The sequence below is a fragment of the Anoplolepis gracilipes genome, chromosome 2 (genome assembly GCF_047496725.1).
Source record: "Anoplolepis gracilipes chromosome 2, ASM4749672v1, whole genome shotgun sequence".
NCBI lineage: Eukaryota > Metazoa > Arthropoda > Insecta > Hymenoptera > Formicidae > Anoplolepis > Anoplolepis gracilipes.
Window position 1 is genome coordinate 12309980 of NC_132971.1, and position 20303 is coordinate 12330282.

Below are 20303 nucleotides of genomic sequence, written 5' to 3' on the forward strand. Positions count from 1 at the left end.
AACTCGTGTCTTTATCATCTTATTTTTTATTTTTCGATTTTTGTGATATTTGATTTCTTAGAATTATATCAGAAAAATAATAATTATATACATCTTATTAAGTATACACTCGTACGGGGGAATTTACGTCATTGCTCCGGGTTTTTCCATGAAATTATGTAATATCATCGGTTTGAAGGATTCCTCTGTTTTTATAGCTCAGGATTATACAATATTATACGTTTAGTTATGACTAAACGTATAATATGTTTTTTTGTACAAAGCAAAGCAATGAATCGAAGCCATATTTAAATTCATTTTATTCATGGAACCTGTTTTTCTCCATGTTACATTTTATATGTCTTTCCTTCGATGTGCACACTGAAGCAAAACGTAAGTAAAGGACATTCTTCTAAACCGATTCTTTACATAAATTATCTATAAAATTTACATATTATTTTGTTTTGATATTTGATAGTTATTGATACAATTATTTTTTTATATAAATAATATATTACGTAACATTCCTCGCATTATGTTTTATACCTCTTGAATTTATGTTATATCGAAGAATATATACATACGTAATGGGGCTTAGAGTTGAGGCTTAAATCATGTGTTTATTGCTGGTATGTACACTTATAACCGACGCATTTATCATGAAAATAAATATTTCATTCTATATTTATTGATAAAAAAAAAAAAAAAAAAAGAATACACGCTTACGGCGTGCGTGTGTATGACAATAATTGTCGTTCGCGAAATCAATGGTTTTGTTTTCGCGTTGCAGCTGATAATTAGCGGCGGCGGCGTGTGAGATGCATGATGATGGATTTGACCGATATGTATCATACAAATACATTTTATACATATATATATGTATATATGTATATATATGCGATACATACGGTATACATATTACAATTTGAATTGCGAAATGAATTGGCCAGCCGAAAATTTATTCGCCGGCTCGAATTGCCGGGGCTGCATTTATCGCGTCGCTGTAAACTGATATCGCGCTAGATGTTCTATAGAATACGAGCTCGTGAGTATTTCGATGTTGTGTGGGTGCGTATTTTTCTCACGATATATATATATATATATATATATGTATATTTCCGGGCAGTATAAGTATATATGTCGATGTCGTTTAAATGGTAATCGCACGGTAATGCTGATTCGACGCCTCGGTTTTCTACTTCTTTTTTTTTTTTTTTTTGGGGCCAATTACGGTTCGCCAGGAATGGCCATTTATATAGAGAAAATCCTTTTTCAATTTCCACGTAGATCCTTCCCCGCACTCTGCGTTTGCGTCGTTGCCTCTCTTTCAAGAAAAAGAGATGTTATTGATATACCATTGGAAATTCAATACGTAACGGTATGATTATTCCAGCTGCGCGATGATTAATTTCTGAAATCTGATATGTTTATTTTGTCTTCCGAAAAAAAATCAAGATAAAAAACATCCTTTTAAAAAACTATATTTAACCCTTACTCCGTATTGTTGTTTTTAGCACCTTCTAACCGTACAGGTGGGTCAGCGTATTTTTCATAAATTTATTAATATGTAAAAGTGTTTTGAAAAAAATCTATAAAAATTTATATTTCTTCTTTAAGCATTCTAAATAAAGACCAAAATAATAAATTTGCAAAATAATTTATTTAAATATATTATTTTATGATTATTCGTTTTCGAAAAATTGACGTTAGAAAAATCACGGACAAAAATAACTCACCAGTATGGAATAAATGTTAACCTCACAGATCTTTATAAATAACTGTCATAGAAATTAATTCCCTTTTCTAAAAAAAGATCTCTCGTGCAGGGTAGATTTAAAACGTCGCAGTATTTTTTTGCACGAGAAAAAAGACCAAATAGAGATCCCGCAACAACTGAAATTAGTATCAAAAAGCATATATTTCGCCAGTAAATCATGATACGCATGCACCAGTTGCACATTCGAGAGGAATTAAATTTCAAAGAGAATTCATGAGCAGTTAGATTACATATGTGTGTGTATGTGCATCGACTCAAATTGAAGTTTCGATGTAGCTGCCTTTCCTAAGTAGAATTAATTCCACCAGCACCAGTTGAATGGAGGACATACGGCGATTAGCTATCTATTGAAAATTTCACAACCCTTCCCTCCCTACCGCCCCCCCCCCCTCCCTCCCCTCCGAACAATTGTACATAAATGCACAGAGATTATTCTGTATAGGTCCTGACGCCGTCCTCGGGTCTCCTGGACTTCGCCATAAGTATGCGGCCGGATTACCATCGTGCTATCATCGATACGGTGCGATACTACGGTTGGAAGAAAATCATCTACCTCTACGACTCCCACGATGGTAAGTCCCTTTACCCCGCGGTTTTCTCATGCATTTCTCATTTTACAAGGCGATAGCCGCGGGCTGCAGCGCCCCTCGACTTCTCCCCCTCTCCTCTGCCCGCCACGATATTTCTCTTTTTATTATATATATATATATATATATATCCGCCAAGTAGGCTCGGTCTCCTGTGGCCAACTTTGCCGATATCGTAGACACGGGATATCGAGAGGATTCCCCGACTTCTGTGCGGAATAAAAACGCGCATACGCGCATGTCCGACACCAGTAATCGTATCTTTGTATATCTCTATGTAAACGAAATATTTTATATCTGTCGTAGTCAGATTACAAAATCCGTCTTTTCATAAAGCATCTAGGCATTTTATAAAATGCGTTCACAAATCATGATTAAAAATGAAATGTGAATTTCATAACGTGCTTAAGAATTTTTGTCTTTTTTATAAAACACCAACAACTAATTAACAAATGTAATGATTATATTATTTTAGATTCTGGCTGGCTTATTTCAGTCATTTTATGAATGACACGCGCTTTGATTATACCAATGTTAGAATGTTTACATTGAATTCCTATTCTATTTCTTAATAATTTATTAAAAATTTTTATCATATATAGGGTTTATTTAGAAAGTGTTAGGCAAAAAAGAAATCCTTTATAAAGAGGGTGAGATTGCAAAAACAATACAGATGATAAGAACAAGTTTCATACAAAAATTGGAAGAATTTTACTCAAGTACTCATTATATTTGAAATATTATTTATATTACTTTTTATAAAAACTTTAATCGGAAAAATATATTCATATAATCGTGAAAATTTTCTCATTTAGAAATATACAATAATTACCTATTAATTTTTTATAAATTAATGACTATTCTACAAAGACAGTAGTTCATAAAATCAGCAGAAATCTAAAAAAATGTACAATCGTATATATTTGACAATGTGGCGAGTCACCTGTTACGTTTATAAAAATATTAAAATTCTAGCCAAATTGTAAAAGATTTAATTTTTAACCATGATGAGAATGTGATCACACTTTATAAAGTACCTAGATGTTTTGTAAAAAGAGATATTTTTTTTAGTCTGACTATGACACGTACATATATGTTACAGGGTGTCCCAGAATTCGCGGACACGGAATACACAGCGTGATTGTCCGTGTCAAAAAAAAGCAACTTTTTCTTCAGCAAAAATGTCGAGGCATCAATAATTTTTCAGTTATAAGTAATTGAAAAAGATGGGTTTTGTCGCAAATCAAACTTTGTAGAATTAAAAGATTAATGCAATTATATTCTGCAGTTAATTTTAGGTGGAGTTTACTTTACTAAAATTTTTATTTAAGACTTAGTTACAGAGATATATAATAGCAAAATTTGGAAACTAGCAAAAAATGATATCTTTTCTCGACATTTTTGCTGAGGAAAAAATTGCCTCTTTTGGCACGAACAATCACGCTGTGCATTCCGTGTCCGCGAATTCTGGGACACCCTGTATATTAGATAAAGACATTTATAGTCAAATATCAAAAATGTGATGCATTCGTAAATATAATTATAATTTTCCAAAGCTGAAGTTTATACCCAAGAAAGAGATTTTCATAAATACGTGGCGACTCTTTTTTGTGCTAAAGTCAAATAAGCAAAATAATATGTTATTATATAAGAAATATAATTACAGCCAGAAATAAAACTTTTTTTTTATAGGAAAAACCGCTTGAAAATAAATTGTGTCATGGAAATACGTTACTTCTAATTAACTACTTGTATTTTGTTTGCTCTATCTCTTTTCCTCTTTCCTTTCGCGTTATTAAAATCACGTGTTTTTGATTCGGATGAAATCATGCATGTGTACATACACATTTCACATGATTATGACATTTACAATTTTAAGCATGAAATTAAAAAGAGAAAAAGAGTTTTTACTCAATTGCATTTACTGATTCTATATTTAGTTGTAATTATTAAATCAGTAATTTTATATGCAAAATCACGGACATCGATGTACTTGCATTTTCCAGAAAAATGAATAAGTAACATCTGTCGGAAATTACACGCAGCTTCAAGCAAAGCTTTTACTTTCTAATAATGCTATAGCTGAGCAATTATCTGTTTATCTGACATGCGTGCGTAATAATCCAGCAAAATGCAACGTTGTAATTAGTTTGATATTAAAATCATGTTATCTGCCAATCATTCACTTAAAAAAGCATTAAAAAAAATACAATTAATCAAATGATACATCTATAACAGAATATAACGAAATAAAAATAGAATGTTTTATTACGTATTGATTTTGTTTAGGAAAATTTCGATTTTTTAAGACAAATTAAAAAATTGTTAGCAATGCTCGAATCAAATTGTAATTTCAGAAACGATTATTACTTTTGTAACACGAAACGAGATGATAACTAACACAAGATTGTAACAAGACAGGCTCTCTTCTACGATCTATTTCGTACGAAATCTCTTGTCAATCTTAATGTTAGAGGTGAAGCGACAGCGGTTTAATTACTTAATTAATGGAACACAAGGTAACTCCGACTGAACGAAACGATTAATCACTAGACAGATCGCTAGACAGTTTTGTATCTCTCGTCGACTTCCGGCCGTTATAACTTGGTCACGTGCCTCGGGCACGGGAAAGCCATTTGGAATTCCTCGAGCCGACCAATTGCTCTTCTTCGACAAACTTCGATAAGAACGAGCTGGAGGTAGTCTAGTATCGCAGAAACGGAGAGAGTTTAATTACCGAATGCAAATGCAAATATACTTTAGGGACTATCGTGCTGTCTCCGCGCGTCGAACGACCTCTTTCCTTCCTTCCTCTCTCGTCCCATCTCGTCCTTAGCTCTTCCCATTGCCTGCTATCTGACGTAGTTTAACCATGCCGTTTCTCGATTAAAGCGGATACGAGGGAAGGAGCAAAACGATGAGCATTCAAAGATCATTTGGCTTTCATAGCGTATTTTTCGTTACTTATCTGTTCTCAGTTCCCAATTTAATAGAAACAGAAATTTTTAAATAATATTTTTTTGATCCACACACTCATATACACGAACAATCTTGTCAATGTGTATAATTAATATTTTTAAATTGTTATTAATTATCGCGCATTTACAAAGAATTAAAAAATATAATTTTAATGTAATATTAAATTTCAGTGATATAAAGAGAATCGTCTACTTATTTTTAATAATGTATAAACAACAATTAAAATAATATCTTTTTGTATTTACATATATTATTACAAGTTAAATTCACCAAATTTACGACATATAAAATTTTTGATGTTCAGTTAATTAATAATTACATATTAATATTTAAAATGAAAACCTCACTTTGTAGATTCATAAAAGATATTTGCTGAATATTCATTAGTTTTCTGTTATTGTAGAGGTAAGTTATTAACATAAAGAATATTCATAGACTATGTAAGAGATTTATACCACGTGTCTAAGTAAACAATGAGCAATTGTGTCGTAACAGAAATTTTAATTTACTGTTTTTACAATTAGTCACGTGTCGATTTTTACCGTATATAATATAAGGATACACATCATATCATTTACGTATAGAGAACTTATATCTATTGATCTCCTAAATTGTACCTCATCAATTTCTTTATAATTAGTGAATACAGACCATGTCTAATGATACAAATATGAAATAAATAAATATAAAATAAATAAGCAATAAGAAATATAAACAAAAAGTTGCTAGATTATATTTTATTTTGTGTTACAACATTTAAAAAATCAGGTATTATTAATGTAATTTTTGACCAATTCATTTTAAGTGATGATAATAATCTAACAATGCAGTTCTATTCTGTACTTTTGTATTTATCTAAAAGTAGATTTATATATATTGTAAAAATATTTTATATTTATTTTATGTACATATATGTTACATTTTATTATATTATGGATATATTAAATTTATTATAAAGTTATTTATTATAAACTATTAAATCAATATTTATAATAAAACTTATCACATGTTTCCTAATAAACCATATCACCATAAGATTTCGTATTAAAATTTTGTCAAAAAAATTAAAAATTTATTGTTCTCACTGTTACTTATAAATATGTTGTTTAATCATTATTATGTACTTTATGTTTAATATTGTCTCTTTCTTATTTATTGATAAAACATGATTTATATGCGATATAAATTAATATTAATATAAACATGTTTCTTGATTATTATACATTAAATATTTCTTTGTTTTAATATGTTTAAATATATAATAAATATTATTAAATGATTCTTTTCTCACCATATATTTTTTTATTATTCTTATTCGCAAATTTACTACTTTTAAAGGTATGATTTTGGACACTGGTTGCTTGAATCGTACTTTTTACACTATGTTATAAATAGTTTATAACAAATTAATTTGTTCAAAAAGTTAAACATTTAATAGTAGATGTCTAAACATCAAGCTAAAATGTCCATTATTAATTTGCATACAAATTAGTGCTAAATGGGAAATTTAATGTAAAATATCTCACAATCTCTTATTGACTTTCCTATAGCATATTAATATATAGATATTATCATAGAGACTACATCATAAAATAAGAAGGAATAATCAATTCAAAATTTACACAAGAATGCAACGTGATTTAAAAAACCTGCGCATTATTCTGACGTCATTATTTTTAACATATGTCAAGAATTTTCCTGGCACGGAAAATAACTGACATAATTTCAAGGTTAAGATACGTCAGATTCGTTTTTTTCTCGATTGCATCGTCGTTACGTTAATAAAATTAATCGACATCGATCGCATCGCTCGCATGGAGGTGGAACCGATTGCGCGATCGATCGAGAGAAAGTTTAGCCGGCTATGCTCTATTAGACTTTCCTGTTAGCGATGTAAATATTAAATCAGATTTCATTTCTCTCTTTAAATTTTAACGCGCGTTGTTAGAGAATTATCGTAAAAAATTGACCGTTTTTTTGGTATTTGAATAAGATTCTACTAACATTCAAAATAGCCTCCACAAATATCTTAAAATTTTGCAAATAGGAAATACATGGTATCAATTATATATAAAAACGCTCGGGTCTTCAATGTTATCCTCATCAAACGAATAAAATTATCGTCTTACTGTCACGATGTTGCTCAATTATGGAAATAAACTGTTTTCCGTGAAAAGGAAGTAGACTCTTTCCGACAAGGTCTGCTACATTTTTATAATTTTCTCTCAAGGTTGAACTCTAGTATGAACAATTTCTCGTTTTCGAGAAGAGTAATTTTGTAATTCTATTCGCGTAATATTTGTCCTTACGATCTCCTTACGAGATGCAAACAGCGAAAATTATCAAGTATGCCATGACACGCAACGTCTAGAATAAGAACGCATAATTTGCATTCCTCTCGTTATGCTCCTCCACTCCTATAGGTGAGATATTAAATAAACATGATAGAATAAACATTTATGGATCACGTTCTCGCTTTCAATTAGCAAATGTTTGTATGTGGAAGTGAAAACGTCGCACTCGCGCTATTACGTTCATCCCAAAGTTAAACCCGGCACAACCAGTAACAATGAATTAATAGCGAATCTCGTATCAGTTTTCCCAGGTATACCTGTCATTTGATATCTACACCGTCACACCCGAAGTAGTGAGAAAAAAAGTCACATGTCGAATGGAGCAATTTTCGAAACACGTGACAATGTAGACATTCCGTACTTTCGACATTAAAAAGGCGATTAAACGATAGAGGACGAGTGTGAGAAAAATTAAATAGAAAAAGCCTAATGCGCGAGCACATGACTGAGAAATAACGCGGTAAAATAATTAGCTGTTACAGGCCGCGTTGTTGCTCGCTCTTCATTCGAGACGGGAGGGGATTCGATTAAAATCACAGTGACGTGCCTGCGTATCAGAGTCAAGCTCAGTTTCCTTTCCGGCGTCTTTCAGAATGACAGCGGCATCGTTGTCGACGCGCGTTGTCGAGATCACGACATCTCGTTCTCGACTCTCGTAGTGGTGACAGGTGCTTTACAAAGAGAGGTGAACTACTCGATATAATTATTTTTTGCGCATACATTTTTACTGCATGTTTCCTGTGTTTCTTATCGATCTAGATGACAACGAATCTACCGTGAAATCCGTGTTTTTAGAGTTATAAGAATTTTAAAATTTCATATAACAAACAAATTTCAACGTCAAATGTTGAAATAAACAAATATAAACAAAATCGAGAAGTAACTTTCATTAAAAAAAAAGGTTTTGTCTCTCAGAATATTATTATCAATCTCAGAGTTCTATCTTAGACGTGATGTGACAATTTCATAAAGTAGGCATTATTAATACGTGCATGTGCATAATGCATTTATTCGAATAAGTTAAGACTGTCAAACACAATTATCACAAGTACAAATTGCCAGACAAGGAAATCAGGCTTAAAGAAATCTTCATTGTAGAATCAGAGATCATAGCTTTGATGCAGAGAATTTGCATAATTCAGATAATAAGATAACATACATGCACTATAGTAATTCATTATTCAAATAAGCTCGAAAAATGTGGCTTACATTATCTATCCCATCCATCAAGTAGCATAATTGATACAATATATCAATCATTTCCAATTGCATTTAGCTACCTTCTATAATTAAGTAACAGCTCGCTGATAAAGGCGAATTAAATCCTCGCGTGATAATGACATGTCATTGTTAAATCAGGTATATCAATATGATTGCGATAAAATATGCGAGTACGTATAATGACTTTTATATAACTGTCAATTAATCGGGTCGATGCTCGTTCGAGCATCATGTTAGCGTATCTGTAACGCGTACTTGTAAAATGGTTTATTATGCACGCCATAGCTAATGAAGCATCGCGGTAAAGCAATAACTCAATTTGCAGTGAAAATTACTTTATACTATTAACGTAAAAGAAGAATGACAATCCAATCAATTATCTTTCATCTATAGACTCTTTTATTAATTTAGATTTTTTTTAAATAAAATTTAAGGACAGATTGTCACACTTATCATATTTTGAATTTTCTGTTTTTGTTCTTTTCAAATTAAAAATTTATTAAAACTTTTTATTTATTAAAAAATAAAACTTAATTTATAACAGCTTATAAATTTAACTAACGAAACAATAGACTTATACGAGTATACTTTAGGTGTTTTTTTATTTATTACATTCAAATACATAGATTAATTAAATACATAATAAAATATATTTTTTGGCAATTATTTTGTCTCTTCAGCCAATATTAACCAAATTTAAATTATAATAATTTGTCAAACTTACATAAAATAAATCTTAAAGCAATATCTGAAGTATTACGTTGTCTTAATGTCGTACAGTTGTTGTAAACATTTTATTGTTCTTTCCATCAAGTCAATCTTGGAATATGTCAATTTTTTTTGTTGAAATTTGATATTTGTCTGTCAGTTATATTTAAAATTATATATTGAAATTTTGTATATTGGATTTTTTGTAAATGGTATATTTATACTTGTTAAAAGTTTTTTATTAAAATTTGTATAGTCTTGAAGATTGGCCAACAAAATTTAAATGACAATATAAATATTTATGTTCACAATGTTACCGGAGACAATGTAAGAGAAACAATGCTCGACACTTCTCATATCTCAAACCTTGTTGACTTCTACGGATGTTTTCAATATTTCAAAGACAGTCAAGAAATTGTTTTATGAGAGATACTCTTTAATAATGGGAGATACAATTTATCTAATGAATCACATTCCTCTATAATATTTAAACCATTATTTTTATTTGTTTTATGTAAATGGTTTTTGCAATTAACCTTTTCTGATTCATGATCCACTATTTTTATATTATTCCAATCAAAATTGTGGTTTTTTTCCAATATATGCTGTGATGTAACTATTAATTTTGTGTTCTGTTGTTTGATATTATTTTTATGTTCTTTAATTCTTGTTCTTAACTGTCTCTTTGTTTTGTACAAAGTATTACAATCTTTACATTGTATTTTATATATGACATTATTGTTATTGTGAGATAGTGTCAGTAATTTATTTCAAAATTAAATAAGAAAAATGAAAATTTAGTTTTTGAAAAGTTCTCTGCTCATTCATAATTTAAAAATTTATAGATCCTTCAATTTATTATTAAGGAAAAATTGATTCCAAATTGGTAAGAAAACTTAAAAAATTTCACATATATATAAACTAGTTAACAAAGAGAAAAATAATTCTTCTATAATAAATCAAATATTATATTAAACAATAATACAATACTAATGAAAATGATTACATATTTTAATAAAAGAAAACGCACAGACGAGAAAAAAAAACTATTTTTATAGTTTGTTTTGATCTAAAATCTAAGTATCTGATTTTTTTATATGGTTTTAAGTTATTTTATTACGTTAGAATTTTGAGAAATGAAATAACATACATAATTTTGATTAAAACTGCTCTACCACATACAGTAAAATAGTTATTTTCCGCTACTTTAATCACAAATTGCTTAAAATAGTAACATAATAAAATAATTTAAAAACCGGAATGGTAATAAAAAATTACAAGAAACAATTACTTTCTTTTTTTTTGTGTTTAAAAAAAGTTACCCTTGTTGAAATTTGTTGTTTATCATAAACCAAAGATCACACACATAAACGATTTTCTCGATTCGGGACTTTGCGATAACCGTTCGTAAACTACGCAGTTGAGATGAAATATCGTGCGCCTCTGAACGTGATGACCTTGGGGTAATAACCGTGGATTTTTCTCTTGCATTTCGGTGATAACTGGCTGAATGAAGGGAAATGTTTCGGTATAAACTGTCGATGCAAGGACTCGACGTGTTTTAGTCGTTTCAGCAACCTGTTTTAGCAACACAAAGAACGTAAACTAACTGGTTCCGAGCCGGTTTTTTTTCAAAGAATTTTATACTAATAAGAAAATCAAGTCTATATTAGAGGTCCACAATGAAAAATATAGATATATCTGTACATTGTAGCTATGTGTCCACATTGATTGCTATATGTTAAATTAAATATTTTGTAGTTTGTTTGGAGAAGCGCAGAAATGTTATCCAATATCAGTAAGCAAATCCTTTCTGTTTTCTATTCTTAGGAAAGATGGCTATTTATTTTAAACTAGATTATATTGCGAAAGTATGTTACAAAAAGGAAAAGGAAGAATTAAATATTACATGTAATTATCGCGGTTACGATCCATGCATTATTAAAGCGATCTTAATCACCAGTGCTGAACACCGGTTAGTTATTGCACAATATTGTACATTCAAATATATTTATGTTTCCTGTAATCGTTACGAAAGAGGATTTATTTTATGAAACAACTTATCTTAGAATGAAAGGAAATACGGTACAATTTTAATAATTGTAATTAGATTTTATTAAATGTAATTGCATAGTTTCTATATTTTCATAAGACCATAGAAATAATTTTTATACATTATTTTATACCGTATTTCTGAAGAATGACAAGCAGTTAGATAACATTTATCAATATTTATTATTTAAAAGAAATGTCTCATTTTAGTATTTTTTATTGTGAAAATATACTTTCTTTTAATAATAAAAATTTATTTCAATTTGAAAATATTATATACATTAATCTTAACATATTAATTGGAATAAATAACAGATACAAGACTTTTAAAAAATTTGCATAACTTTTGCTATATTTTGCCTATTAAAAACACTAGACAAATGACTCCTATTATTTTCATTATGTATAATACAAGTGTCATTATATACAAATAATGCGCGGAGGTGATGCGCAAAATACAGACTCAATTTATTATAATATTATAGACTTAGTATAATAATAATTTTTATGCTATTTTTTAATTATATACATTTTACAATTTTGCATAGTATAAAGTTTTCTCAATTTATCTTATTTGTAAGATATTTAGAACTTCTACAATAAATATACTTCTAACATAGTTAGGAATAATATAATGCAAGATATTTAGAAATATATAAGACATCATTGCATATTATTAGTCAGTATTCTTCATGTCTTTACTTCTTTGAAACAATTAAAAAGATACGGTTATCAGTCTAGATTATAGATTATAAATGTCTCTTTGTTACCTACTGTTAATTTTCCAATTATGATTGATATGGTCGATATGGTCAATTCTTTTTGTTTTAATATTTTTAAAATACATAACACATAAGTAATGTCGAGGCAGAAATTGAAACAATATTATATAAGAATATTATTAAGTAAATGAGTGCAATTATAAACTGAAAGAATTTAAGTGTAAAGAAAATGACAAGACAGTTCGAATATTTACACTGGCATAAGCGGCTGTGCTTTGAATATACTTCGCTCTGTTAGTTCAGTTGTGCTATGCAATTGTCTTTTGCAATTTAAAATTGAAGAATGTTTATATTTTTTAAAAAGTTTTGTTTTGAATCTCGTTTATTCAAGAATATTTTTGTTAACAAACGCGACGAAAAATAAAATAAAATAAAATAAGAAACACGTGTAAAAATAAAGAGTCGTTTTTACTAATTTATTTTAATAAGTGCATCAGAGTAAGTAATTATTTTATCAATGATTATTTCTGTAATTATGTAAAATAATATGATATAGATTTTTTTAATATACGGATACAATTTTTGTGTATTATTATAATTATGAATTAAAAAATAATTATTTACTAAAGCTAAAAAAGCAAAGCAACTTTGTCAGTTTTATTTGTTTTTTTATTCATGAAATTAATAAACTTTACAATTTATGATTTAACATATGTGTTGACGAAAATCCAGTATACAAAAAAATGAAATACATTTTTTAATCTTAAGTTATCTGATAATATTTATTAACCAGTCAAATTCATTGCATCCACTCAAGTAGATAATTCTTTTTGGATGGCGTGTCGTCATAGCGCATATGAATTTTACGGCAATAAATCCATATTAAGGAACGCGTCCGGTTCGGTCTCTGTCTCTTAATAGTGGGTGTATTGTATGGCCAGCCATAAACTGTCGCTTTGGGAGCCATCGCATCGCGTACCTCAAAGCAAGAGCAAGTGCTCTCCGACCGCGGCGGGTGGTGGTCATGCGTGCAGACGTAGCCGTTTACACGTGCGACCGTATCACACCCTCAGTCGGGAGATATGTGGCGCGGAATCTAGTTAGAACCCTTGTTGGCTTTATCACCGTTATCTCCGTTTGGCTCGGAGGTCGGCCGTGTTGCTAGATTAGAAGTATCAGCCGTGGCGCGCGCGTTTCCGCCATCGTAATATGTAATTAGCAAAGATGAAAGTTTGCATTTTCAATTCTCCGAGATTTTGACATTTAAATTAAAATACATAAAGTTGGACAAAGTAAACTTTACTTGCGTATCGATCATAATACGACCGATAACGTTGTTCCTACGCAATAACTCTTTTAAACAAGGTCTCATTAGTAGATAAGTTGTTATAATCTATTAAACAAGGATCATTTAATAAATAAAGAGACAAACGACTGTTGTTTTAATACGATTTATTCAATAAATCTAACAATTTATCTATTTCAGAATCTCCAACTACAATTATACACTTGTCCCATCGTACTAGCTTTTTATCCCAGCAGCAAATGAAATCAATTACTCATCCCTGATGTTGCTCATGAGCAACATTTTTAAACTCATCAACCCACTTGTAAAAATTCGCATGATTTATACAACTTTTATTGAACATCCAGGAATAATTTCAACAGCGTTCAGTGATAAGATTTCTGCTTTCTGAGGATGTTTTTACAATCTTATCACTGAACGTTATTTTTCGAAAGTGCACTTTTCGAGAAGATTTGTCATTATTAAATTAATAATAGAAATTATGTATACTAATTAAAATAATTGTCAAACAGTTTTAAATTAATGACAGAGATGCAAAATTTTGAAAATATCTTACTTCTTATTTAGCTATTTTTTGAACTGCAACCTTTTGTCTATTTACTTATTGAATGACCCTCGTATAAATCATCATCTAGCAGATAGTTCTTTATTTTAATAATATTACATTTATATACATAATAAACTTATATATAAGATTATATATTAGATTTATATATAATAGAATATTATTATATATAATCTAATATATATATTAGATTTATATATAATAGAATATTATTATATATAATCTAATATATATATTAGATTTATATATAATAGAATATTATATATAATACTTTTGTGATCAATAGGAAGCGATTAAAAGTGTATGTACAAAGAAATAAGAAGTTCCCATTTGTAGCAATGAGATATTATTTAATCGCGCACATTCTTTGTGCTACTCTCGTACTTGCAATGACTTTTCGCCCCGTTTAACCGTTAAAGTACGAAATATCGATTTAAAAAATCCGATAAAAACGACGATTAACGTAAAATCAAGATAGATATTATCGGACACAATGGACCGTGGTATATTGCGACAAACGTTGATTGGATTCGTATGTAAGTATCTAAAGATGAAATTACCTTGATATTCGAAAGTATTCTCTCTCGTGAATGTGCCCTCGAAAAAATCTGACGTACGAACTGCTTCCCAGGCAGTATTTTGATCATCGATTGCGGCCTCCACGAAGGATGGAGCACGCCGACTATACCGAAATTCAATGACGAAGATCCTCTAAAGGTGACGACTGATGAGATTGCTTGGATCGTGAATCTCATGTATGTGGGAGTCGGTATTGGTTCGTTGGTACCTTTTATACTGATGGACAACATCGGACGTAAAGGAACCTTGCTAGTCACCACGATACCAAAGATCACCTCCTGGATCTTCATCGGGCTGTCCACCTCTGTGTCGTTTATATACGTTGGGCGAGTACTCGCGGGCATAGGATGCGGTTTAACTTATGCCGTAATGCCAATGTATCTCGGCGAGATCAGCAGCAAGCGGACCAGAGGTCCTCTAGGTACAACGATGTCAGCTATTTCGAACTTGTTATCAATGTGCAATGCCCGACATGATTCTAATTATCGTATATAGAAAATTGATATAGCTATATTTGTTAATATTAAATACGTCGATCTTTTTTTATCAATTGATTCTTAATATTTTTTTTAGTCTCTTGAAAAGATGCACACGTTTAGCTTTATATTTTTAATACTACAGAATTAATATTTCTGCAATCGTTCTTGCATTGCACTTGAATAGCTTTATCTATAAAATTAGTTAAAAGGCTTCACTAAATAAGACGAGCTCTCCAGGTACTTTAATGGCTGTTCTAATTAACATTGGGATGCTGCTCATCTACGCCATCGGCCTGTGGGTCAGCAGATTCGCGATGGCGATGATAAGCGTGTGCGCGCCAGTGCTATTTCTGCTGACCTTCATATGGCTACCCGAGAGCTCGGTGTTTCTCACGCGGAAGAACAGACTCGATCCCGCGGAGAAAACCCTTCAGTGGGCCTTGGGTAAAGAGGACGTGGACGAGGAGCTTGAGGAAGTGAAACGTATCGTGGAAACTGAGGACAAATGCAGCAAGATAACTCTCAAAGATACGTTCAGGGAAATCTTCAGGGCACAGAACAGAAGGGCCTTCCGTATAGCTATAATACTACTCAGCGGCCTGACATTAACGGGGGCGGCGCCGATACTCGCTTACCAGTCATACATTTACAACGAGGCCGGCTTTGAGATCTCGACCAACACCAGCATCATCCTGACGGGTATCGCCATTGTCCTGTCTGGCTGTGCCTGCGTGATGGTGGTGCGTCTCACAGGCAAGAGATCGCTGTTGCTGATAGCCACGCCGATCTGCGTGGTATCGCTGGCCACGATAGCTATTTTCTTCGAGCTGCAATCCACCGGCTACGATGTTTCCCGATTCAAGTGGGTGCCTACGGTCTTCGTGGTGATTTACGTCCTCGGTTTTGGATTCGGCCTTAATCCGATACCATTGGCGTATATCGGCGAAATCTTCGGCGTTGAGGTCAAAGTACCCGCCGCGGTGCTCAACGCTCTCTACTACGCCATAAGCACCACCGCTGTTGTAAAGTTTTATCAGGTACGTTGACGTCTGTATCGAAGAATCGATTTTGTTTTCGCAAACGAGAGAGAGCACGGTAAGCGGGTTATCGGAAGTAACGATCAGTTAAGAGGTTTAACCAAAAAAAGAGTTCTTTATATTGTAATAGTATTATACAACACGGTATAACGTACCATCGGTTAATAGCTTTGATGGCAAAAGAGATTCTTTACCATTTAATAGTATTAGGAAATATATTACGATATAAAAATATGCAAATTATATTTTAATAAGCAATCGATATATTTCATTGCCTATTAAAAAGAGATCTGTATAAAAGATACCTTCTGAAATTATATCTACATTTTGGACAATAGCTATAACATTCTCTTATTATTCAAATTTATAAAGCACAATATTATAGTATAATATCATATATAATTTTATTAATATAATTGCAGAATTTTATAAAATTATTATTATTAAAAATATTCATTATTAAAAATTATGTAATAATATATAGAATTTATTTATTTTATTTATACTGTTTTTGTAGGTCGTGCAAGAGTTGTACGGCACGTTCGCACCATTATGGGTATTCACTGCGATAACATTTCTTGTATGGGTATTAATTTACCTATTTGTGCCGGAGACCGAAGGCAAAACCTTGGAACAGATACAATTGGAATTACGGAGTAAGGAATAATGATATCAAAAAATAAACAGACGTGATATTAGAAATAAATCAAAAAGATTGCTAAATTCATATTTAGAATATTTATATTTCTAGTATATGAAATATGATTATTTATTATATATAATAATTTATTAACACCGTACACCATTATTTTTTTTTATATTATATATTTAATTTTTTTTTCATTTTTATTATATAAAAATAATTGTATTTAAATTTATTCAAAATTTTTAAATAAAATTATTAATAACTTATTTTTTAAATAATTTTAATAATCATATTTTTTCATTTTTATTATATAAAAACAATTATATTTAAATTTATTCAAAATTTTTAAATAAAAAATTATAATTTTAATATTATTATTTATTTAAGATATTCCAAAAAGAAGTAAAAGAAGGAGAAAGAGAAAAGAAGAAGAAGAAATTAGAAATTGCATTTAAATATTATCGTGCAATTAAATAGAACGACATTTTATAATAATGATGACATTTGCGGTTCGTAAATATGTATGTATGCATATACAATACACTATTATGTGTATTAACATTAACATTCAAGATAGATCATAAGAAGATTTCACTAGGAAGATAACGTTCCTACTTACAAGGATAGTTAACATCACAAGACAATTACTATTATAATGTTTGCGCTTACTTATTTTTAGTCAGACGAATAGTAAGTCAATTTTATACTAATGTGTATGTATATATATATATATATATATATATATATATATATATATATATATATGTATAGTATCATATTAACGTATACGTAATGTACTTTAAGAAAAATATAGTAAAAAATATTTTTAAAACAATATATTTTTATAGAGATGAAATGCACAAAGTTTAAAATAAATAATGTTTATGTAAAATTTTTAACGATAATAATTGGTTAAAACCACGCTTATAAATTTTGGCTGGCCCTTCTTTTCTCATTGTAATTATAAAATAAATTTCATTCATTTACTTATTTACTCTATAATTTCTTTATGTTGCTTTATATTCTTTTGATGCACGTACAAAGCATCGATAATGGCGTTAAATCGCATCTCGAGCTTGTTAAAACGCTAAATGAGAAACAACGCGAGAGAAAATTATTACACTTGTTTGATCGTAAAGCTTTAACTCCTTCAAAGAGAATCGTTTAGCGGTATCGCGTACAATGAGATTCGTACGTTCGATCGGACAAATTAAGTTCTCATTAAAAATACATTTGCAATATGAATTCACCAATCTCGTTTGTCAAGCCTCTCTTTAAAGTCTAATCCTGGTAAACGTTTCTTGTTGCATTTTTCTAAATCGATATTTGTATTAATAATGCACAATTAAAAATATATAATATTATTATTTAATATAATTGTGAATTATTTTAATTTAATTTTTATTGTATATTTTTTTATTTAGCTTTAAGTCGTTTTTGTTCAAATATAAAACCAAATATATAACCAAATTTGAACGAGACTAAAATAAGTTTATCAGTACTTATTGATTCTTATTTTAAGAAATATGATTGTTTTATGCAAAGATATCGTGAGATAACAACATTAAAAAATATTATTATAAAGATCTTGAATATTTTTCCACAGAAGACAAAATTACGACAAAATTATATTTTTCATCTTTACGTAAATCAGAAAATTTGATTCTAACGACGAAATGGTCGTTTTTAAAATTTTCCAGTTTATCTTTGTGGAGAGAGAACTATTCATATTTCGCGCTCGATAAAAAATGCAACAATTTAAAACGAGCACACTCTCGTTTTGCAAACTCCCGAGTGATTCCGTCGTGTGACTATATCCCGGCTACGCCAATGACAGTTCGCCAGCCTCACAACATTGACAGAACGTGTATGCGCAGACAGCATGTCTTGCATACACATGTGTCGTTTCTCTCTAACAGAACACTTGTACATGTGTATCATTAGTATACGTATATCTAAGTTATGCGAAAACGCAATTATCTATGTGCGTGTACGATTGTTTATCTGTCAATACCCCTCTTTTGCGTGATGAATTATTAATCTGAACATATGTATTCCAGATACACGCACATGGACTTAAGCATATGATTAAATTTAATATCAGATGATAATGAAATTATTTCATGCAAAACGCAATAAAAATACGCATCGATATCATTAACCCAGGTTCCATTTATCCAGACGCTGTCATTGTAAAAAATTATAATTCGATAAATACAGAAGAATGCAGGAAAATAAATAATAAATAGGATTAAGAGAGATATTATTTTAATATATTTTATATAACAACTTTAATATTTTTTACTTTCTAATATTTTTTGAAAACGTATCTTATAAAATTATATATTATATAATAAAATGATAAGTCGAATAAAATATATAATCTTTCTGTCGCTTTGATGTAATAACACTCTAGACAATTACTCAGTTGGTAACTTAAACCACCTTTAATTAAAGAAAGACAGAGAGGAGAAAAAGAAAGAAAAATCTTGCTTAGCGCGTTGAACCCCGAGATATGTGATATTACGTGCATTAGTGTGAAGATAATTGTAATGAGCATGATAAGGGTGAGTGTTACGGTTGTAGATGCAAGTGTATCCATTGACCCCATACATTCCGTATACCTGATCTTACGAGCCATCACGGTATGACTTGACCCTGCGTTACACCGTTTCTATATACATATCTACTGACATATGTATATGCATACACCTATCAAGGTATACGTTCAATTCAAGCGTGTGCGTATCACTAGATCAGTTCTGTACACACGTATAGAATCCGCGAGTATATACACTTACATATACATACATATGAAAGGAAGAGACGAAGAGATAGAGAGAGAGAGAGAGAGAGAAAGAGAAGGAGCAGGATCGATCCTCCTTGATAGTGTGCGTTGTATCACCGACACGGCCTCTCGTACAAGCCAAGATCAAGATTGATAGGCCACGAGTCGCAACACATACGGGGCATCCACTTAGCGGTGCATTATCCGAATGAGAATGTGTACAGGCTGGGTCTTACCTAATGCGACGCCCGCAATCCCGGTAATGGTGACCGCTTTGGCCGTCCTACGGGGTGATCTTCGTCAATCGATAATCCTCGCACGCGTGTGTACGTGTATATATATATATATATATATATATATATATATATATATGTGTGTGTGTGTGCGCGCGTGTGTGTGTGTGTGTGTGTGTGTGTGTGTAATGTATATATTGTATATATATATATATATATATATATATATATATATAAAATTTAATATGCGATAAAATGTTATTATATGTATAAATGCTTGACTGGTGGAGT

At 30.5% G+C, this 20303-nt stretch overlaps 2 protein-coding genes across 7 annotated transcripts in view; both read left to right on the forward strand.

The window, feature by feature from the left end:
• Glurib (Glutamate receptor IB) overlaps positions 1-20303 on the forward strand; it is a 266800-nt gene that overhangs the window by 184412 nt on the left and 62085 nt on the right. For 3 of the 4 annotated variants that reach the window (XM_072910169.1, XM_072910165.1, XM_072910167.1), the window contains exon 4: positions 2199-2328. In XM_072910169.1, coding sequence (XP_072766270.1) covers positions 2199-2328 — 130 coding nt within the window. Of the gene's footprint in view, positions 1-366; positions 2329-20303 lie in introns of all 4 variants that reach the window. The other variant, XM_072910173.1, reaches the window with a different exon arrangement.
• Positions 6810-19846, forward strand: LOC140675668 (facilitated trehalose transporter Tret1). 3 transcript variants are annotated; one of them, XM_072910281.1, is made up of 7 exons: positions 6810-8361; positions 14537-14786; positions 14882-15250; positions 15546-16345; positions 16863-17001; positions 17379-17681; positions 19052-19846. In XM_072910281.1, the coding sequence occupies exons 2-6, from the start codon at positions 14744-14746 to the stop codon at positions 17444-17446; spliced, it is 1419 nt and encodes a 472-aa protein (XP_072766382.1). In that variant the 5' UTR covers positions 6810-8361; positions 14537-14743; the 3' UTR covers positions 17447-17681; positions 19052-19846. The 3 variants fall into 3 exon arrangements, with proteins under 3 accessions (XP_072766382.1, XP_072766392.1, XP_072766396.1); XM_072910291.1 differs by having other exon boundaries at positions 17379-17512; XM_072910295.1 differs by having other exon boundaries at positions 14587-14786.

What these genes read in the sequence shown, in the direction of transcription:
- LOC140675668 (XM_072910281.1), top strand. Translation starts at nt 14,744, where the DNA reads ATGGACCGTGGTATATTGCGACAAACGTTGATTGGATTCGTAT. An exon ending in AACGTTGATTGGATTCGTAT is followed by an intron (nt 14,787 to 14,881) that starts GTAAGTATCTAA and finishes ACTGCTTCCCAG; the next exon opens with GCAGTATTTTGATCATCGAT. An exon ending in GCGGACCAGAGGTCCTCTAG is followed by an intron (nt 15,251 to 15,545) that starts GTACAACGATGT and finishes CGAGCTCTCCAG; the next exon opens with GTACTTTAATGGCTGTTCTA.